Raw genomic sequence first — 23,394 nt, 5'->3', positions numbered from 1 at the left:
TGTAAGCAAGCATCATTTTGGACCGAAGAAGGATCAATCAGGTTACTTTCTACATATTAAATTCAGTTAGTATCCAAAGAGACTTGGGAGTTCAGGTTTATAGATACTTAAAGTGTCACAAACAGGTACAGAAAATAATCATAAAAGTTAATGGGATGCTGGCCTTTATATTTAGGGAATTAGAATACAAAGATGAAGAAGTTATGCTGCAGTTATACAAAACTGTGGTTAGGACTCACTTGGAGTACTGTGAACAGATCTGGACGCTGCACCTTAGGAAGGATATTGGAGAGAATATGATATAGGTTTACAAGAATGATACCTGGGCTTCAGGAGTTAAGTTATGAGATTATACAAATTTGGCTTGTTTACTCTAGAATTTAAACAGTTTAAAGGGTGAGCTGATCCATGTCTTACAGCTATTAACAGGAATAAATAGAGTACGTAAAGATAAATTATTTCCAATGGTTTCTAGACCTTGGGGGATTAGGGCCAGATCCTTCAGGAGTGATATTAGGAAGCACCTCTACACACAAAGGGTGGTAGATGTTTGGAACTCTCTTCCACATATGGCAGTGGATGCTGGATCAGTTGTTAATTTTAGTTCTGAGCCAGTTCCTTCCATACTAACCTTCAAGGATAACGTGTACCAAATCCTGGGCTGACATTCGACCTTTCCTTACAAAGCACTGATAGGCTCCTCCATCACTCTTTGCCAGTCCATCTATCATCAGCTTCTCGTGGTTGTTTCCGGTGATTCTCACGTTGCTGCCAGGGGTGATAATCTCACCGTTCTGATACCACTCCACCGCATACTCCTCCGCTCCGCTTACTGTACAGGACAGCAATAACTTGCTACCGATGCTGGTTTTCACCTTGTGCAGATTCACTGTTGCCTTCAGTTGTTCTGTGCATTGAAATAAAACAGAATGCATTCAGAATCTTATTGACTGCAAAACAGGCATGGACACCATTATTAAGTCATTCTTGCAAACTCTGTGTAGATATATAAGAGGAAGGTTTTCATTTGAGCTTAGATCATAGAATCACTACAGTGTAGAAGCAGGCCACTTGGCCCATCAAGTCCACACTAATCCCCCAAAGAGCATCCCACCCAGACCTGACCGTGCATTTCCATTGGCTAATACACCTAGCCTGTATAACTCTGGACAATTTAGCATGACCAAACCATTAGCATTTAACTGTACCTCTTTGGAAGGAAACCAGAACACTCAGAGGAAACCCGCATGGGAAAGAGGAGAATGTGCAAACTCCACACAGACCTCCGTCTGAGGCTGGAATTGTACCTGGGTCCCTGGCACTGTGAGACAGCAGTGCCAACCACTGAGCCACCATGCCACTTCTTGGCCGTAGAATTTGGTGTATTGAAACAAAGAGGGCCATCACAGCACCAACAGAGTTGCAAACAAATATCCATAAATTTTGTAACTTTATACCATACCCAAGGTGCATTTTTTTTTGCAGATTGTTCCTTCAAATTGAACATACTTTCTGAAAAGCGAATTGTACCTGCTTTCGATATATCAGAAGAATGGCTAAGTTTAAACTTCTGTTTGCAGCCTTTTCATTGAGGACTTACAATAACAATCATTCAGAACATCTTTTGGTGATTTATAAAGAATTGCCCGATAAGCTCAACTGAAACTTGGATGAAATATACAACCCTGCATTGCCGTCAAGGTGCTGGTGTGATTAACAGTTTTCAGCCATTATCAAGGTTAGGTTAATAGTTAGGAGGGTTTCCAGTCTCCTAGTAACTGAGCAATCCACTGTAGATTGCAGGTGGCTTTGAGAAAGAAAGGTGGATGCCAAAATGAATGGCCATTGAGAGCCTAATATGCTATAAGTGCCCTCCTTATACCCCTGCTTATCAGTAAACTAGTAGGACAGAGTTTTAAGCAATCCATTTGTGAATATCTTTTCCTGGACAAAACGCCAATGCACATGCTCACTAAATTGGATTCAAGTCCAGCACAAGCTCCACTTTCAAGTTGTCATCCTTATTTTCAATTCCCTCCATTAGCTTGCACCTTCCTCTCACTCTCTCTCTCTCTCTCTCTGTGATCTCTTCTGGCCCCACAAGCGTCCAAAATATGTGTACTTCTTTGATTCTGGCTCATCTTCAACCTCATTTGTAGTCACTCTGTCATTGGTGGTCCTGCCTTCATCTGCATGAATCTTTGGAATTTCTACTCAATACTCCCTCAGAGGTTACTTTCTTGGTGACTTGTTCTAATATTTCCTAATGTGAACTTTCTTGGGACGTTTCACAATATTAAAAAGTGTAGAAAAACGTAACTTATTGCTTTTGTTCAAAATGACTCCATTTTCTTTCTCCTATCTAAAAGAGCCTGGTGGCCTCAAAGTCTCCTTCATCGTTAATTTTTATTACATTTCAGTTTTGGGAGCTTGGACCATTTGAGAATACTTCTTGCGTTATCAACAAGATGCCAAGATGTGGGAGACATTGCCTGAAAAGAAATGGAAGCAGATTCAATAGGAAAAGGAGAAATTTGTGGAGCTGAGGGGAAGTGTGGGGCTGATTGGAGAGCTCCATGAAAGAGATAGCACTAGCATGCTGGAATGAATGGCCTCCCGTGGACTATGGTCTGCCTGCGATGAAACTCAACAGAATGCGAAGTGACTGGGAATGTGTAGAATATTAGAAGGGGCCTAAGATGAGCATGATCCAGTCAGTCGAGAGTCATAGAGATGTACAGCGCAGAAACAGACCCTTCAGTCCAATTCATCCACGCCGACCAAACATTCTAAATTAATCTAGTCCTATTTGCCAGCATTTGGCATAAATCCCTCTAAACTCTTTCCATCCGTGTCCCCATTCAGATGTTGTTTAAATGCTGTAATTGTACCAGCCTCCACCACCTCCTCTGGCAGCTCATTCTGTACATGTACCACCCCCTGCTTGAAAATGTTGATGCTTAGGTCCCTTTTAAATCATTCCTCTCTCACTTTAAACCTTTGCCCTCTAGTTTTGGACTCTCCTACCTTGATGAAAAGACATTGGTTATTCATCCTATCCATGCCCTAATGAATTTATAAATCTCTGTGAAGTTAGCTCTAATCCTCTGGTGCTTCAGGGATAATAGCCACAGCCTATTCAGCCTCTCCCTGTAGCTCAAACCCTCCAACCCTGGCAACCTTTTCTGAGCCTTTTCAAGTTTAACATCTTTTCCACATCAGGGAGACCACGTTTGGATGCAAAGTCAACAGTAATCTCTTCAACTGAAGGCAGCTATTGTGTGAACCAGCTGTGACCATTTACTTACGTTTTACATTCAGGTGGCCAATAATCTCTGCATTCCCAAAGCTGTTCCACACTTCGCAGGTGTACCTTCCTGTGTCTGCTGGCACTGCCTTCACAATGAGTAGCCCAGTGACAGTTTGCCTGAACCTGTTGTCCCGTGCCAAGGGGGCATTGTCCTTCACCCAGCGGTATTTTGGTGCAGGATGCCCAGAGGCTTTGCAAGGCAATTCGACCCGCTGGTCAGCCATGACCAGCCGATGATCAAATCCATCCAGGATTGTTGGAGCTGAGTTAGCAGGATCTGTGGAGAGATTTGCAGACGTATTTTACAACAGAGATTGTACTTGTGCTTGTGTAGTGGAGGAGGTGATGGCCTAGTGGTGTCACCACTGGACTGTTAATCCAGAAACCCAGATAATGTTCTGGGGATCCGCGTTCAAATCCCACCACGGCAGATGGTGGAATTTGAATTCAATAAATATCTGGAATTAAGAATCTAATGATGACCATGAATCCATTGTTGATTATCAGAAAAACCTGTCTGGTTCATTAATGTCCTTTAGGGGAAGGAAATCTGCCATCCTTACCAGCTCTGGCTTACATGCGACTCCAGGCCCACAGCAATGTGGTTGACTCTTAACTGCTCTCTGAACAATTAGGATGGGCAATAAATGCTGCCTAGACAGCGACACCCTCATCCCATGAATGAATAAAGGAGTAAAAAGCAACAAAAGAGAAGTTTCAAATTACCACTTGGCAAAATTAGAGATTTTTTGCTTTCAATACACAAATTACAGGCAGTTCCACTTTAACATTCCCTCCGTCTCCATCAGATGTTGATTCCTGCTGCATTGGGTTGGTAAGATGCCCATTGTACTACACTTACAGCACCTGCCATCTATATATGTTTGGCTCAACAGTGACTGTTGGCAGCAAGTCAACCAGGGAAGGCACCATAGCTGTAGCCAACCAGTACTTAAAATTTCCAATAATCAGGCTGGAAATCCTAGCTCCTGTTGTCATCCCAGCCGGAGATGTTATAGTCATCCAAAGTGGCGCTGGTTGCTAATTTGACGCTACCACTTCTAAATTAACAGATACTGAATTCAAAGCTCACTCCAATTCAAATTGTACTATCTAGTCCAGTACAAAAATTCTAGAAATGCTGCAATTGACTGGTCAGACAGCATCAGGGAAAAATAAAATGGGCTAAGTTTCAGATCAATGGTATTTTATCAGAATTGGTGATGATCTTTTGAGAGTGCAGATGTCTGGTTAGTAATCAGACAGGACAGCTCAGTGCCACATTGCACAGATGCTGCCTGGTCACTATTCAATCTGTTTTCTGCCATTCCTTTTTTCAACTGATGTCTTGACAATTTATACATTCACCTCAAGTGTGGCTTAATCCCTCTCTTGTTTATGCTTTTATGGGATGTGGATGTTAGTGGACAGGCCAGTGTTTATTAACTGCCCTGTGAAGGTGGCCATGAGACACCTTATGAACCTCTATAGGACTTGTGATGTGGGGACACCCACTGCATTTTTAGAAAGGGGGTTCGATGATTTTGACCAAGAAACAGCAAAGAAATGGTAAATAGTTTCAAATCAAAAGGTGTGCAACTCAAAGGTGGTGTCCTGATATGCCTGGTACTATTGTTCTTTTCAGTGGTGGGGTTATGAGGCCAATTATTCTACTGATTTTAAGCTAGGCCCACTATTAGCCTTATTTAATACATATTTGGCATGCAATTCTGGTTTCCCTCCTAAAGGAAGGATGTTGTGAAACTGGAAAGACTTCATAAAAGATTTACAAGGATCTTGCTGGGGTTGGAAGGTCTAAACTGTAGAGAGAGGCTGAATAGGCTGAGGCTATTCTCACTGGAGCATCAGAGGTTGAGGGGTGACCATATGGAAGTTTATAATATCATGAGGGGCATGGAGAAGGTAAATGGGTGAGGTCTTTTCCCTGGCAGAGGAGAGTCCAAAACTAGAGGACATAGATTTAAGGTGAGAGGGTAAAGATACAAAAGGGACCTAAGGGGCAACGTTTTCATGCAGAGGGTTGTGCCTGAATGAAATGAGCTGCCAGAGGAAGTGGTGAAGGCTGGTGTAATTACAACATTTAAAAGGATGGATAAATAAATAGAAAGGGTTGAGAGGGATATGGGCCAAATGCTGGCAAATGGGACTAGATTTATATAGAATATCTGGTCAGCATGGACGAGTTGGACTGAAGAGTCAGTTTCCATGCTGTATATCTCTATGATTCTATATATAAACATGAGGCATTGACTGAATTTCCAACCATCTGTATTCTCTCCCATTATCGAGCACTTTGTCCACGGCCTTGTATGTCTTAGCATCACAAGTGCACATCTAGGTTTTTCTTAAATATATTGAGGGTTTCCACCTCTACCACCCTTGCAAGCAGTGAGTTCCAGATTCCCACCATCCTCTGGTTGAAAAGGTTTTTTGTCACAACCTGAAAACCTTCTGCCCCTCACTTTAAATCTATGGCCTGGTCATTGATCCCACCACCAAGGGGAAACATTCCTTCCTGTCTACACTAACTAAACTCCTCATAATTTTATAAATCTCAGTCGTGCCTCCCCTCAATCTCCTCTGATCTAAGGAAAACAACCCCAGCCTCTCCAATCTCTCTTCGTAACTGAAACTCTCCGGCCCAGGCAACACACTGGTAAATCTCCTCTGTACCCTCTCCAGTGCTATCACATCCTTCCTATCATGTGAATTCCAGAACTGAACACAATGCTGTAGCTGTGGGGTAACTAACATGTTATACCAGTCCAGCAGCGTCCTTCTGCTCCCTGTACCATCCAAAGACTACAGATCCCATTTTCCCCAGTGCTGCTTTCAATGCCCATGATTCACTACCCACTTGTCCTGGACTAGTCTTTATCTTTACTTCTCTAATCTTATTGATCCTATGCAAATTTGCACACGGCTTTCTGGAGAATCAAGTGACTTGGACAATAGGGAAGAAGGTGAGTTGAAGTCTAACAACAGCCATTATCATATAGAAACATCAGAGTAAGGTATTCAGCCCTTTGAGCCTGCTCTGCCATTCAAAAAGATCATAACTCATCATCTAACTCCATTCCCTGTACCCTGCACTAGGAGGTGGTGCAGGTTTGATGGGTTTCTGCTCCAGTTTATTTTATTTCTGGTATCCCGCTTTACACTCTATCTTGTAGACTTTTCTATTTGTTTGTTTTTGTTCCATAATACAACAGAATGAGGTCACATAGCTCATGGGTCCAAATGGGAACATGGCACAGAGACTGACCTGACACAAATAATCGGGCGCTGTTGCTCTGTCTTGTTTCACCAGTGTACCTGTGCCGTGTAATGCAGCGATAATTGTACAGGCCATCCTCGTTCTGTACGTCTAATATATACAAGGCTCCTGTAGGTGTGATGTGGAATCTAGATCCTGAAAAACAGAATAATTAAAGACACATTTAGCTCGTTTCCAGACAAGCTCATTATGAATCAGGATTGCTGTAGAGATGAAATTAAACTCTGACTTTGCTAGTTTTTATTTCTGTTGGCTTGGGAAACATTGCCAAAATTTGTAATTTCAACCCAGGTGAAACTGCAGACTGTGTAAGTTATCATTCTCTGAACTGTTGTACAGAGAAGGTCAGTTGTTATGAAAAAGCAGTTGCAAATTCACCACTAAACCATTCCGCACTGCAAGCATAGACCGGCTCCATTCTCCCTTTTGTTTGAGTGGCTGAAAAAGAAAGTTTGATAAAATACTGAGTCCATTTTTTTTCACATTTTTACTGTATGTCAACAGATTTCTGTCATTATTAAGTCATTCTAGCCATAGTTCTACCTTGTGCACAACAGTTTTCTTCCTTGTCTACATTTGAAGGCTATACTTTGACCAGAATTTTCTCTGATAGGCTCTTTGAATCAAAAAGAAACCAGAACATAATTATATTCCGGGCACAAAGTCTTGCAGGACATGATCACGGCTCATGAACTTTACATTACTGGGGAGATTCTGTGATTCAGGATCATTTCCTGGCTTTGGACCAGTTGAATAAGGTAAGGCAATTTCATCCTGTTCAGGAGTCTGTGGTAGGAAGTCATCAACCAAAAGACTAAGAATATACCAGAAGAAATGACCGAGGGATGTGAGAAATTTGAAAAACTAGCTCAAGTAAGTAGGGGGGATCCAATGGCCTAGTGGTATTATCACTAGACTATTAATCCAGAGACCCAGGTAATGTTCTGGGGACACAGGTTTGAATCCCACCATAGCAGATGGTGGAATTTTAATTCAATAAAATATCTGGAATTAAGAATCTAATGATGACTGTGAATCCATTGTCGATTGTCGGGAAAAACCCATCTGATTCACTATTTAGAGATATAATTTGTAGAATAAACATTTGCTTTATTTAAGTAACGGTTGGCATATTAGCTATCTCCCTTCCTATTGAGATACTTAGGGGAGGCAATGGCCTAGTAGTATTATCACTGGACTGTTAGAGACCCAGAGACCCAGATAATGATCTGGGGACCGGGGTTTGAATCCCTTCATGGCAGATGGTGGAATTTGAATTCAATAAATAGCTGGAATTAAGAATCTAATGATGGCCATGAATCCATTGTCAACTGTTGGGGAAAACCCATCCGGTTCTCTAATGTCCCTTAGGAAAGAAGTATGCCATCCTTACCTGGTCTGGCCTACATATGACTCCAGACACACAGCAAATGTGGTTGACTCTTAACAGTTAGCAATAGATAATAAATGCTGGCCGGGCTAGTGATGCTGTCATCCCATGAATGAATAAAGAAGAGAAACAACCAGCATGTACGGGAGATGTGGAGACAGGGAAAACCTTAAGTGTCATCCCTGGCATGCGATCAGTGACGTCACTTCACAACCACAACTAAGCAAATGCCAAGGGTCACATTATTTGTGGTTCCACAGATAAATATTTATGCTTGGGCACAGGGTCTTAATGAAGTCACATTTGTCTCTGATGCTTTCCATGGCCAAATAATCTGCTGACATCAAGATAGATTATCAGTGCAAAAGGAAGCAATCAACATATCTGCTGTATGTACAGATGCTGGCTGGCTGTGGAGAAGCTTTCAATTGCATTTGTTTTTCGTTTAGAAATGGACGCGATAGCCAATTAGTTGTGGCATTGGACTGTCAATTCAGTAATCACAAGCTTGCCTGACATGTTGTAAAATAGATTTCAGTAGATTTGTGATCTAGCAGCTGATAACAAACATAAATACATGAAATGAGGAGGTATAAAGTGGGAACAATTATTTCTTTAGTATTCATACTCAGCAATGATCTAAGCAATTAAGTAGTTCTTTACAATGAAAACAGAGACCTGGAACCTGTAATTTAAAGGACTCTTTTTCCACAAGCATTACATTAAATATCTCTAAGTATAGTCAGGGGAAAATTTGACTTGGAATACAGGCCTATATGAAGATTTACTTTGCTGAAAGACTGTACCATTTAGGTTAAAAACCAAAAGAACTGCAGATGCTTTAATCAGGAACAAAAACAAAGTTGACCTGCTGAGCTTTTCCAGCAATTTTGTTTTTGTTCACCATTTAGGTTATGTTTTACCCTGATGACAAATTCCCCACTGGAACTCAATCCAGATTCTGTACTACCGAATAGTGTTACGCACTGCCCAGACAATCTAATAAATAGAATCAAACTGACATGTTAAACCATTTTTTCTTCCTCTCTATCATTACTAACTACTTCTATTAGACATCTGGGACTTAATATCAAAAGCAAATGATTTCTGAGCCTGAGAAATAGTTTATTTACATTTCACAGTCTCAAGCAAGTGAAGAGACGACCTTTCAAATCTTTTGATTCTATTCCTTTGAGTTTTAGTTCAGATTGAATAATTGAGTGTTACGCAACTCAATAATCCTGAGGAATATATGCAAGAACTGGCTGACTAAATCTCTGAAAGGTCAAGTCAACCTGACACAGAATATGCCACATTTGTTTTATATAAAAGATACGCCTGGCAGACAAAGCTACTGGAAATCAAAGACGAGACTAATGGAAACAGTCAGTTAGTTTGTTCAGAAACAGTAGTTTAAATGATGTGAGAGCAAGTAACAAGCACGTTCCAACCTGGATATACAGAGGGAGCTGTTGGTATGTTTCATTTCGCTCATGCATTTCAAATTTTAGTTGCTTCAAACTTAAGTAATGTCTTAAATTGGAAGGGCCGTGTTCAAAGCTACCCAATGGTACCCATTGCAGCCCATCGGACTGGTTCAAACGATTCGGCTCAAATATATACTGGGTTGTAGAAGCCTGATTTTTCCCTCAGGAAGATGCTACTCCTCCTTGTCAGAGGGTTGCTAATTATGGTTATTTCCATGATATCACGCTCAAGCTATAAAGGCATTGAACCCATACAATTGGCATTAATCTGCATCTCACTCTAGCCATCTTGCCAACTGAGCTAACCATGCTTTCCAAACCACACTATCATAGCCAGAGTGTCTTTGCAGGAGCTTAGCTCCATGTTACTGATAAACTATACATTGACCCATCAAAACTGCCATTCCCTCAGAATCAAATTGAAAACTGGGAAATCTGTCAGTGTTGCTGGGTCAAAGTCCCTAATTTCCTCCCTAATAGCATTGTGGATGTACCGACATTAAATGATTTGCAGTGATTCAAGAAGGTGTACCAGCCAGCAACACAGGCAGAAACGTAGAAGTTAGGAGCAGGAGTAGGCCATTTGGCCATCTAGAACCTGTTCCTCTATTCAACATGTTCATGGCTGATCATTGAGCTCAATATCCTAATCCCATCCTCCACCCACATCTCTCGAACCCTTTGGCCACAAGAACGACATCTGCCACCTTCTTGAAAACGTTTTGGTCTCAGCTACTTTCTGTGGTGGTGAATTCCACAGGCTCACGAGTGAACAAAAATCAATTGGGAATTCTCCCGATCTACACTGACTCATTCCTGAATGCAGTTACAAGTGCATCCCCAAAACCTTATGTTTTCATGTGTCAGCCTACAGTGAGTGCTCATTGGTTGCTTGCCCTGGGGACCAGTTTAGCCTGGTCCAGTCTTGTTACCATTCAACCACTCAAATGTTTGTCTATATTTCCAGGATATTAACAGAGATCATGAATGAACAGGGAATAGGAACCACGGTTGATTTATTTTTCTGCCCTAACGATGGACACAAATACCACGCATAGCTGCCCTGATGTCACCTAGTCTTAGGATCATTTAAACGTTGCCAGGGCTCAGGAATTGAATTAGAAACGTTTTACTCATCTAAACATCAGTTTCTCATCAGGAAGCGCCCAACTCATGCCGTGCCTGGACTCAAAGTACCCTTTCTATTCCAAATATCCTTCATAAACCCTGCCAGTTTTTCACTGATTCCCGATTTATTCCATAGACAACTGCACTATTAAGTGGTGCAATACTTTACCCAGACAACTCAATAAATAAAAATCAAACTGACACACTAAACAGACAAATGTGAATAGACGATCTTTGAAATTATTTTGTTATAGTCCTTTGAATCCTGGAAGGCTATTTCATGAAGAGGATGGACAGGCAGGTCAACATTCGCTGGGCTTCCACCTGGGCTGCTCAATAAGTCATTAGTAAAAGCAAAATCTTGGTTGAACGGCCACATCATCTGGATGTCTAATTGTATTTTACAGCTAATTTTAAGTACTATGTGTAAAGTTTGTTTGTAGGCACATATATATATTTGTGTCTAAGTAGAATCACAGAATCTCTACAGTATGGAAGCAGGCCATTTGGCCCATCAGGTTCACACCAACCCTCCGAAGAGCGTCCCATCCAGATAAAACTTATCCTATCCCAATAACCCTGCATATCCCATGGCTAAGCCTGCACCTCTTTGACCACTACAGGCAATTTAGCACAACCAATCCACGCATCTTTGGATTGTGGGAGAAAACCAGACCACCTGGAAGAAACCCAAGCAGACATGGGAAAACGTATAAACTCCACACAGACATTTACCCAAGGGTTAGATCGAACCCGGGCCCGGTACTGTGTAGCAGCAGCGCTAACCACTGAGCTCCCTTTGCTATCCTGTGTTTGAGAGTGTGTTTTAGTATGTCTGTGCAAGTCAATGTGAATTTGTGTCTATACGTATGTAACTACACTTATGTTTGTATGTAATTTTGTCTTTATGTTTGGGTGCTTTGTGCATATACAACGCTTCAAGTATGTGTTAGTGTGTGAGCGTATGTGTGTGTGTCTGTTTCTGTGTGTGTTTGTATCTATGTCTGCATGTATGTGTGTTTGTGAGTGTGTAAGTATACATTCATGCTTGAAATTTGTGAGTTTGTGTGTGTATAATATATTGAACAGAATCAGAGATGTTTGTTCATGAACTACAGCAAACAGCCAACTCAACATAATGATGTAAAGTAAACGGTTCTGTATGTATATTTGCAACATTGCTTTCTAAAAGAAGAACATTTTTTATTAATACAGACAGCCTGTCATCAGCAACAAGGACTAAACAGCGAGTCAGCGTTACTTCAAAGCATTCAGAGAGCTCGCGCCATCAGGAATGACATGCGCTGATTGCTCTGCTGTCCCAGGAAACATTCCCCTCTCCAGGCACATTTAATTTAATCAAACTCACTTTACTGCAGAAAAATCTAATTCCTTATGACTGTCATCCTTAAATACAAAGGAATCAAGTTATTATTAATCCAATGTTTTGTGAGAAACTCTACACATGATGCATCCATTACAGAAGCCTGGGAAATATTTTCTGTACATGTTATTTACTTTTAAAGAGAAGATTGCTCAATCTATTGGAGCTTGTGGAACATGCCATTCCATATTGCATTGTTGCTTCTCCTGTACCAAACACCATTAACCCTTCATATGCTGGAGGTTTAGTTCAGCTGCTGATGGTTTTTTGATGCTTGTATTTTCCATAGAAATTACAAAGCCTCACATTTAGTGGTGACACAAATGAAGGAAAATAAAGGCTGGCTTTAAATCTAAGGTTCTTCATGCCCTCCTAGACTCATTAAGTCCTCCAGCATGGAAACAGACCCTTCAGTCCAACCAGCCCATGCTGACCATATTTCCAAACTAAACTCATCCCACCTGCCTGCATTTGACCCATATCCTTCCAAACATTTCTTACTCATGTACTCGTGCACATGTCTTTTAAATATTGTAACTATACCCACATCCACCACTTCCTCTGGAGGTTCACTTCCACTCATGTCTTTTTAAAAACTTTCCCCATTCACCTTAAAAATATGTCACCAGGTCTTGAAACCCCCTAGCCAAGGCAAAAGATACCTGCCATTCACTTTGTCTATACCCCCATGATTTTACAAACCTCTATAAGCTCACTTCCTGGCCTCCTATGCTTCAGGGGAAAATGTTACAGCCTACCCAGCCTCTCGTTATAACTCAAACCTTCCATTCCTGGCAACATCCTGGTAAATCTTTTCTGAACACTCTCCAGCTTAATAATATCTTAATATCTATAACAGGGTGACCAGAACTGCACACAGTTCTCCAAAAGAGGCCTGACCAACTTCCTGTGTAACCTAGACATAGCGTCCCAACTCCAGTTATCTCAAAGTGTTTTACAGACAATGAAGCACTTTTGGAGTATTATGGCTGACTTAATGTAGGACACCCAGCAGGAAATTTACACACTGCAGGGTCCCCTTTCAGCAACAAAACTGTGGCTGCACAATCTGTTTTTGTGATGTTGGGTGCAGAATAATTAGTGGCCAGAACTCTGGGCAGGGGTTGAGACAGGGAGATGATTTGTTGGCTTTGTTGCCATTGTTTCAGGAAGGAAAAGATCCCCGGTGTAGCTAAATATTCTTTAATAATTTCATACCAGTGACAAAATGATCCACTTAGCTTCGATAGCAAGAATGTGGATTAGAGTATCAAGGTTCAAACCTTTTAGCTGAGGTGGTTTTAAGGCGTGCGTCCTTGCTTTTCCACATTAAAAAAGATCAAGCATTTTGCTGTGGTTCAGTCAATAATCATGAAGGACTGAGCTTCTTTCAGAAAACTGATGATGAAACACATTGGCACTGTATATCACAACATAAATGATACCACAGTAACAGAACAGCCTCATGCTGTTCATTGATAATCACTGGAATAGTGCTATAACAACACTGAAAATTTTGATGTGGAGGTGCTGCTGTTGGACTGGGTTGGACAAAGTCAAAAATCACCTGACACCAGTTTATAGCCCAACAGGTTTATTTGAAACCACTAGCTTTTGGAGTATTGTGCCTTCAACCGATGTAGTGACAGAGGCATCAAGGCACAAAATTTATAAGTTGAAGATCAAAAAATCATTGGATCTTTGGGTAAACATCCTCCAAGATGGACTTTGGGATACACAACAACGCAGAGTCGTCAAACAGAGGCTGATAGCCAAGTTCGATACACATGAGGACGGCCTCAACCATCATCTTGTGTTCATATTGTGCTAAAGGTGACCCCACCACACTGTACATTCACATGCACAGATACACGCAATAGACCCTCTCTCTCACACACACACAGACATGCGCACACACACTCATTGTCTCACACACATGTGCTCTCTTACACACAAACACACACACACACACACACGCGTGTGCGCACTCGCACACATAAATCTATGGGGTGAATTTGCATTTGCAGATGCATTCTATTTTATTCAAAAAGCACACAATTTGTCAACACAGTCAGTCAATGGGGCATTTTGTAAATTCCTGCTTTGGAAATAAAACCAATCAGACTCCAGGTTAAATTACAGACGATTCTAAACAAGGCCTCATACCTAAACTGCATTGTCTTACCTGAAATGTCACCTTTTGCACACACTAATAAAACCTTTAGTTATCAGGGAGCAGTGACTTGAAATAAATTCTAGGGTTTTCATTTTAATCAATCAAAACTTGCATCTCCTTTCTAACTGATTAAAGAGGGAGTCAGGAAGGAGTCAGCCAGCCATTTTACGTTTATTCAATACATTCACATCAGTTGTAGAATCTTTTATTTATAAATCCTGCATCTTGCTGTGTCTCTCACCATACTCACTTTCCTGCTGGTCCCCATAACTTTTGACCCCCTTATAGTCAAAAATCTATCCAGCCTAGCTTTGAATATAATCAATATTCAGTCTCCACTGCTGTCCAGGTAGAAAATTGCAAAATAAAAACCGAAAGAACTGCGGATGCTGTAAATCAGGAACGAATGTTCTGAGGAAGGGTCACCGGACCCAAAACGTTAACTCAAAAAAATTGCAAAGATTAGTTATTCTCTGAGAGAAGTCATTCTTCCTCATTTCCAACTGAAGTAGAAGACCCTTTCCTTTAAACTGTGCCCAGCAGTTCTAGATTACTCTACATTGGAAACCTTCTCTCAGCATCTAACCAGTCAAGGTCTCTCAGAATCTTATATGTTTCGATAAGATTGTCTCCCATTCTTTGAAACCACCAAGAACTGCTCAGGCATCTATTGTACAACCCCATTTCATCCCAGATACCAATCTTATAATGTTTCCCTGAACTGTTTCCAAAGAAAATATTTAATGAACTAAGGAGACCAGAATTGTATACATTATTCAAGATGTCATCTTAACAATGTCCTGTACAGGTGTGAGAAGGCCTTTCTCCTTTTGTATTCCAACCCTCCTGTAATAAAGACTAACATGGCATTTGCCTTCCTGATTACTTGCTGCATCTGCAAGCTAGCTCTTCTAAAAATTCATTCAGGGGAATGTGGTAATCACTAGTCAGGCCAGCAGTTATTGCCAATAATCATCCATTCCTAATTATCCAGAGGGCAGTTAAGAGCTAACCACATGGCTGTGGGTTGGGAGTCACATGTAGTCTAGCCTGGGTTAAGGATGGTGGTTTCATTTCTGAAAGGACATTAGTGAACCAATTGTCCATATGACAATTGGTAATGGATTCCTGGTCATCATTAGACTCTTAATTCTAGATATTTATTGAATTAAAATTCCATGGCAAGATTTGAGCTCAGGCCCAAAGAACGTTACCTGGGTGCATGGCTTAATAGTCTAGTAATATGTGACTAAGCCATTGTCTTGCACAAGAAAACTCAACTGGATAACTTCACAATACCCCATATTAAATGCTTTTGCCAGTTTTCTGCCCACTCACTGAAACTAACTTTACCCATTCTCAGGCATTTTAGGGGGCTGGGGTCTTCCACTTCAAGGTGAGTACATCATTGAAGCATGCCACTTCATGGTGTTGTAATCTTGCTGCCCAAGTGGCAAGGCTCACCCATCCTACCTTCACAGCATAGTTGTAAGGTGGCTACATGGGTATCTTGTCGCCTAATGCAGGACCAAGGTGGGAAGTGAGGTGTGTGGTTACTAAGATAGCCAGGTTATAGGGCTCATTGCCAGTCACCTGGACATTGGCCTATGCTCACCCAGCCATTATCCACTAAAGACAGCACTCATTAACCCTAGGATAAAATTTGGAAGTCTTTAAGATGCTCATGAAACTGTCAAAATAAACTAGCTACTACACAAAAACTTTAATCATCTTGGGAGCTTACAAAACTGTCAATTTAAGACATCATAATTCAAACGCTACTTGGAAAAATAAAATGTTTATTTTAAATGATCATGCAAAACTCAAAAAAAGATTCCGCAAAAATATAATCATTTAACTACTCATAAATCTGTTAAATGAAACTAAATTCACTGTCCTACTTGACAACTGTGCTAGTGGCCACTGCTGAGCTGAATCCAATAGTGGAGTTTCGATCTCAGCCAAACATAGGTAATGTGATGTTATGGTATACAAGGCCTCCAGTACAAAACATGTTCCAGCTTTCTGAAATAGCCTAAACCAACAACTATCTGTTCCATTGCTTTAAAGTCACAACAGGTATTTGAACTATGAATCAATATAAAGATTGAAGCACAACTTCGAACTGATGCATTTAAAATCCAATTTTCAATTTTGTGTCATGCAGAAAAGTACTTTTTTCTAGTGGATAATATGCTTCTGTGCATCTGAAAAACTGTCTCGTTGCTTCTCAACCTAATTATCATAATTATTGCATTAAAATATACTTCAACTATCGAACAACATCCAAATAACACACATGAAATTACTATTCACTCTTAAGCAGACCTTTCAAAATGTTCCAGACTTCAAAACAGGATTTTCACATTGTTCAAAAATGTTATGATCTAACATGATTAATGGAGATTACAAAAGTTTCACCTCATCATTAAAAATTTTAAACTCTATAAAAAACAAAATTGGATGAGGCTGCAGCATAGAACAACAATGTCAGTTTTTATATAATTTGGGTCATGTCTCATTAGATTTCTTGTATCTGTGACAACTGATAGGAACCTGGTAACAATTTTGGAATTCTACTCCCCACTTCTTTCTCCCCCACAACTTATGTACATTTTCCCCATGTCAGGGTGGCAAAATTCAACCTTTTATGGCCTCCTCACAAATTGTTTTCCTATTTTGTAGCATCAGTAAATTTGTCTAGTCCCTTCATTGAAATCATTTATACGGACTGTAAATAATTGAGGCCCACGAATTGATCTACATGGGATGTCAATCATTATACTTATCAAGCTGAAAATGACTCATCTTTGAGCTAACATATCACAGTCAACAGCTTAGCTCTTATCTTGTGTGGTAATCTTTTATGTAGCAACTTATTCCTTCATAAATCCAAATATACTACATCTACTGACTTTCCCTTATTCACCCTGCTTGAAACCAATTTTGTATAACCTCAATTGTTGCTTAATGTGATTAGCTGGATCGCCAATTGGAACTGGGGTCTCCATTCTGTGTGAAGCAACTCTTCCTTTGGATTGATCACTAGGGCCGGAGGATTGAGCAAGCATGAAAAACGTTACCATTCTGTCTGTGGAGAGAGGCTTTCTCTCTTTTTGTAATTTTCCCAAAGCCTGCTCAAGTGTAGGATCTCATCACCAGAATAATCAGAGAGAAAACAAGTCCACTTAAATCTCATTCAATGCATTGCTAAATCTCAAAGCTCTCCCTCAAATTTCCACATGGACTGATTGCTTTCTGTTACACTTTTCACCTGGTTAATGTACTGCACTCTTCATTTTTATACAGTGGTTCAGAGCAGACAGAAGAAGGGCCTAAAAGAAACCTTACGAATGGGCCTGTGTGAGCAGGCTTTGAGGACAAATAGGCTACAAAGGTATCAAATGTCCCTGTTCAACAATTCAAAATGATCAATGGTGTAGAAAGTTTCTGAATAATAAGAAATGCCATGAAAAAATACAGCAGAACATTTCAACAAGGCTTCCTGCAGAGTTGAAATATGTATCTAAGAACGTTTGAGGGACAGAAGATAGGAAAATCAAACTGAGTCAAATTCGCTGCTAAATCTATTCCCTGAGTGCGAAATGGGTGACGTGTATAGTAGTGTTTGCAGCATAATATTACTGTGAAATACTTTGGCTTGATGTGCCTTGCCTTGGCTTTCTCACATTTCACTGAATATTGCTCAGAACACTGCTCTAAATTATTTCTGGCTGATGAAATGTAGATGCAGGCTGAATTTTAAGCTTCTCTGCCAACAGATTGGGAGGCAATGACCTTGTTAAATCTGGACAGTGACTTACCTCAGTGATAATGGGAGCTGCAGATGCTGGAGAATCCAAGATAATGAAATGTGAGGCTGGATGAACACAGCAGGCCAAGCAGCATCTCAGGAGCATAAAAGCTGACGTTTCAGGCCTAGACCCTTCATCAGAGAGGGGGATGGGGTGAGGGTTCTGGAATAAATAGGGAGAGAAGGGGAGGCAGACCGAAGATGGAGAGTAAAGAAGATAGGTGGAGAGGAGAGTATAGGTGGGGAGGTAGGGAGGGGATAGGTCAGTCCAGGGAAGACAGACAGGTCAAGGAGGCGGGATGAGGTTGGTAGGTAGGAGATGGAGGTGCGGCTTGGGGTGGGAGGAAGGGATGGGTGAGAGGAAGAACAGGTTAGGGAGGCAGAGACAGGTTGGACTGGTTTTGGGATGCAGTGGGTGGAGGGGAAGAGCTGGGCTGGTCCCAAAACCAGCCCAGACCAACACATCCTTAGTCTGGAGTGCTCACAGCTGCAAAACGCAGCTTTTAAAGCAAGAATACAACGTAGCTGGCAAGATTTTATGCAAATAAAAACATGCTTTGGGTGATAATTTCTTTTGTCCTGCCTGTTTCCTTTCTTGCTTCTCATTTTCTAGGTGAGTGAAACTCATTGTAATTCTTTCCTATGAAGTTCTTGAGTCTTGTTGAGTAACATTGAAAGCTCATAAGATAGTTCGATGTTTAAGCTTGTTCAAGTAGTTATCATTTTAAAATTTGCATTATGCTTCTAAATATGAGATCCTATGAAAAATTAACAGCTGGACTTATTTTGCAGCCCTGATGTTTCAAATGCCCTAATGCGCCTGAGAACAAAGAATTTTGCTTACACAGGTTGGTATTACAGTTCACAGGAACATCTGACGATATTTCAATTAGAATGAAATACAGTGGCTAAAAATAAAATCTCTCCACAGACGCCACCAGACCTGCAGAACTTTTCCAACAATCTTTGATTTTGTCTTTGAAATGCAGTGGCTATTGCTGCAAACCCAGAAGCCACGCTGTACATAGCAAGATCCCACAAACAGCTATAACATGAATGACCTTTGCTGCATTAATTGGGTGTGGGGAGTCAGGATATTAACCAGAAGGTATGGCTTTTCTTCAAGGGATTCCACTGTCACGAGCATCTACCTGAATGATCAGAACTAATGGTTTGCAGTGTACTGCTCTCTCTCAATCCTGTTATCTGACTGCTATCTTAAACACTCAATTTGCATTCACATCTCACTTGATCACAGATAACAAGGTGTAGAGCTGGGTGAACACAGCAGGCCAAGCAGCATCGGAGGAGCAGGAAAGCTGATGTTTCAGGTCTGGACCCTTCTTCAGAAATTTTTTATGTCCAAATCTGCAGATACATTTGAAGGATTTTTCCTTTGAAGGATATATATAAGACAAAATCATGGAAGAGTTATGGTGCAGAAGGAGGCCATTCAGGCCATTGTGCCTGCACTGACTTGTTAAGTGGGCTTCCTTACCTAGTGCCAACCTCTTGTGTTTTCTCCACACACTTGCGTATTATTTTTATCCAAATAATTTCCCAGTGCCCTTTTGAATGATTTAATTGAATGCTCCAGGACACTTCTGGGCAGTTGACTCCCAAATGACTCGCTGAGTATAAAGGTTTTTTTTCCCCACTTCACCCTTGCTTCATTTGCAGGTCACTTTATATCTGTGCCCTGACTTCCTTGTTCCTTTTAGCAAGCACAAACAGTTTATCCATCTCTACATGATCCACCTGGCTCCTGATTTTGAAAACCTGGATCATATCTCCCCTTACACATTGTGGATGCTGGCGATTTGAAAAAAAAAGACAATGCTGGAGGAACTCAGCAGGACCATCAGCATCTGCGGAGAGAGAAACACAGTTAACGTTTCAGATCAATATCAGAACTCTTCATCAGCAATGTTAATCCAGGTGCCTTTTTAGGCAACATCAGTTTTGTGGATGTTAGTACTTTTATTAACATAATAGAATGAATCTCAAATTAATCTTTAAATATATATATTTTGATGAAATGTCCACACACACACACACACACACACACACACACACACACACACACACACACACACACACACACACACACACACACACACACACATACGCACAGACAATATATGCAAGCTTACAGGAAAGATGAAAAGCATGGACAGGGGATGTAAATAAGTGTCTTAATATATTTCCACAGAAAATAGGCCCACCTACACACTCAGCTTTAGGTGCAGACAAACATAGTCACAGACACACACACACACACACACACACACACACACACACACACGTACACTCACAGACACACACACACACACACACACACACACACACACACACACACACACACACACACACACACACGGATAGTCATGAGAGTTTAAATGTCTTTCTACATTTCCTCAGAACTGGAGGCCCACATACATACTCAGACACATGCAGATACAGGGATACAGACATGCAGATATACATACACACATAGACATGTACACACATACACATACACATGCACACAAACAACACACACATACACACACACAGATAAATAGACAGACACAGACGCACAAACTTACAGCTTGGAAGCTTTTTATCCCTTTGAAGATTTCCATGTCTTGAAAAAGCTGTCTGATTACATTGATTACTTTCCCAATAGCCTTGGAAATTATTCCTTTTCAAGTTCATGCAACAAACACATCCACAATATATATGTGCATACACATTAGGTGGAATTTAATGGGACCTCTGGGAGTGGGCTTGCCAGGCACAGTGACTTAATCAGGCAGGAGATGAAATCTTAGCTTCCTGATGACAGGATACAGATGTTGAAGGGTTTCAGTCAGAGTGGAGCGCACAATGTGTGGATCTGACTTTTCTTACGTTTGCATGGCATTATGATGAAGATTTCGAATCTATTATCGGCTTGAATTCTAAAATGAAGAACTTACGTATAGTTTCAAGTTTTATTTGTGTTCCTGTACTGTATGTGTTAAGAGAAGAACGTGGTTGAATTTCACTTTTGAGTTGTGTTAGTGCGTGGTGCAGTGCTGTCTAAAATTTGTCAGTTCATGCATTTCTAATAAGGGCTTGGAGCTGAGCTTCAGGAGCTTTGAAAACAAGGGGAGAAGTGCGATAAAAAGAAGTGGCTGTTGCCTGGCAACGAGGTATCCCATGACACAGGGAGACAGAAACAGAAATAAGTTCATTTAGAAAGGCAGTGTTTTATTTTGCAGAGTGTGACAGTGAAAGGTTATTGTTAGTTTAGCAGTCTTCAAACCATCAATGCTGGGGAGAAAATCCTGAGTGACTTAGAAGAAAACTCCATGAGCAGAAAACTGTTGGAAGCTGAGGATATGGAAAATCTAAATGTGAGCCCCCAAAAAAAACATTTGTATATTGTTTCTTTTGTTTGCAATAAATGTTGCTGTTCTTTTCATGAATGTGTGTTGACAGCCTCTTGTTAGAATGTTCAGTGACTGATCACCATGGTAAGCTAATTGCAAAAAGTCAATCTTATGGTCTATCAAGTCAGGGTTCACTGACTTATCCAATACTTTTATTTATTCACAGGATGAGAATGTTGCTGGCTAGGCCAGCATTTATTGCCCATCCCTACTTACCTAGGTGGCAATTTACAGTCACCCACATTGCTGTGGGTCTGGAGTCACATGTAGGCCAGACCAAGTAAGGATGGGAGTTTCCTTCCCTAAAGGACATTAGTGACCCAGATGGGTGTTTTGAACAATTAACAAATGGTCATCATTACATTCTTAATTCCAGATATTTTTTATGGACTTCAAATTCCTCCATCTGTCATGGTAGGAATTGAACCAGGTCCTCAGAACATTACCTGGATCTCTGGATTAACAGTCCAGCAATAATACCACTCGTCCATTTCCTCCCCAAATGACAATCAGTTGGCATGATTACAAAGTGGGGATTCATCCAGGATTGAAAATTGGTGAATTTAAGAGGTGTCTGTGAATCTTTAAAAGAAAACACAAGAACATAGAGATGTTGAGCAGAAAAGCAGGAGTGTTGTCGTGAATTATGTTACAGGGGTTAGAATTTCAAAACAGCTTTGATTGTTGCTAATGTTTTTCTGGGAATAGAAAACATAATATTTGAAATCTTTGACTAAGACTAAACTGAAAGAGTTAGCAGGAAAGTTGCAGTTAGTAACAAAAGCATGATCTTGTCGGGATGCAATGCTTAAAATGAACACGCAACATTTAGATTTAAAAGGAGGATAATCTGAAGTTAAGTCTCTGCTAGAGTTGGCTAAGATTCAGTTTGAAATGAAAACAAACTTGCATTAGAAGAAAAAGAGGAGGATAGGACAAGGGATGGGGGAGGTGTTGGAGGAAGAGAAAGAAAGGAAAAGAAGAATGGAAATAAGAAAGCTTGAGGTAGAAAGTGAGGGAAAGAAAAAAGAAAGGGAAATGGAATTTAAAAAACCTGAACCTGAGAGGGAAATCAGCCAACACAGCCAACAACATCTTAATGGGCAAAAGCTTGGAGTAAATGATGGAAGAAGAGGCTGTAATTCAGAGAATGAGTATGACTCAATGGTGGGAATTGATTAACCAGATCTCTTTGTTTTGCGTTTGAATTTATAGGTGATGGAGTTGAAAAGTATTTCACTCATTTAAAACATAGACCCGAAACTGAAATACCCAAAAAATGCTTTGACCTTAATATTACAGCCTGTGCTAATACGTACAGGTATAATGTGTTACTCCAGTTTGTCAGAACAGCAATCTGCAAACAATGAAACTGTTAAAGTGACAATATTTGTACTGATGCACTTGACATTGGAGCTCATTGATTAACATTTAAGACTTTAAGAAAGAAATCTAATCAGATAACAGATGAATTTGCAAGAGAAAAATAAATGCTGTTAGGTTCAGTGGTTTCAATGACTGAAGTTCGAGCAGAATGTGAAGATCATGAGGGAGAGCATCAGCATGGCACAATTTTGGTAACCCTTAAGACTTTGTTTCATGAGGGAGGTAACAGATCTAGTGGCCACTGGGAGGCACTTCCCTGCTCTTGCTCCTGAGCCCCTGCCACTTTCTCCCTGTAACCCCCTAAAACTGTGGCAATGGTACTTTTTCCATATTTATTCTTTGGAAACACAGCCTCTGGCTACTAGCTGAACAACATTTTATAATGTACAATCCCTCAGAAAATGGAAGCGATTCTGCAAAACGGCTTGTTAAATTTGGATTTTCAAGGCAGGGTGAGCGTGCAAGGAAAAGTCAATATCACACTTTTTGAAAAATGTATTTCTCACCACTGATTTAAATCAGCAGCCCTTGGTTTCTCAGCGAGCAGCAACGTGAAGGCTGTTCAATACTAACGATCTGAGGAGCTGCTCCAGTGTACTGACCCT

The 23,394-nt window shown here is 40.6% G+C and overlaps 1 protein-coding gene and 1 long non-coding RNA gene across 3 annotated transcripts in view; one reads left to right on the top strand and one right to left on the bottom strand.

Annotated features, from left to right (window-relative positions):
- LOC125457235 (uncharacterized) overlaps positions 1-7,486 on the top strand; it is a 66,844-nt gene extending 59,358 nt beyond the window's left edge. Inside the window, exon 3 of the long non-coding RNA XR_007248582.2 lies at positions 7,222-7,486. This is a non-coding gene — a long non-coding RNA (uncharacterized LOC125457235). The remainder of the gene's footprint in view (positions 1-7,221) is intronic.
- Positions 1-23,394, bottom strand: part of LOC125457234 (cell adhesion molecule DSCAM) — a 612,502-nt gene that overhangs the window by 232,769 nt on the left and 356,339 nt on the right. The window contains exons 1-4 of one of the 2 annotated variants that reach the window (XM_059650150.1): positions 17,998-18,118; positions 6,597-6,743; positions 3,309-3,587; positions 632-907 (exon numbers count right to left, since the gene is read on the bottom strand). In XM_059650150.1, coding sequence (XP_059506133.1) covers positions 632-907; positions 3,309-3,534 — 502 coding nt within the window. In that variant the 5' untranslated portion in view covers positions 3,535-3,587; positions 6,597-6,743; positions 17,998-18,118. Of the gene's footprint in view, positions 1-631; positions 908-3,308; positions 3,588-6,596; positions 6,744-17,997; positions 18,119-23,394 lie in introns of those variants that run through there. The other variant, XM_048541184.2, reaches the window with a different exon arrangement.

This window comes from Stegostoma tigrinum, chromosome 12 (assembly GCF_030684315.1).
Source record: "Stegostoma tigrinum isolate sSteTig4 chromosome 12, sSteTig4.hap1, whole genome shotgun sequence".
Taxonomy (NCBI): domain Eukaryota; kingdom Metazoa; phylum Chordata; class Chondrichthyes; order Orectolobiformes; family Stegostomatidae; genus Stegostoma; species Stegostoma tigrinum.
This window is presented reverse-complemented; position numbering and strand designations above follow the sequence as displayed.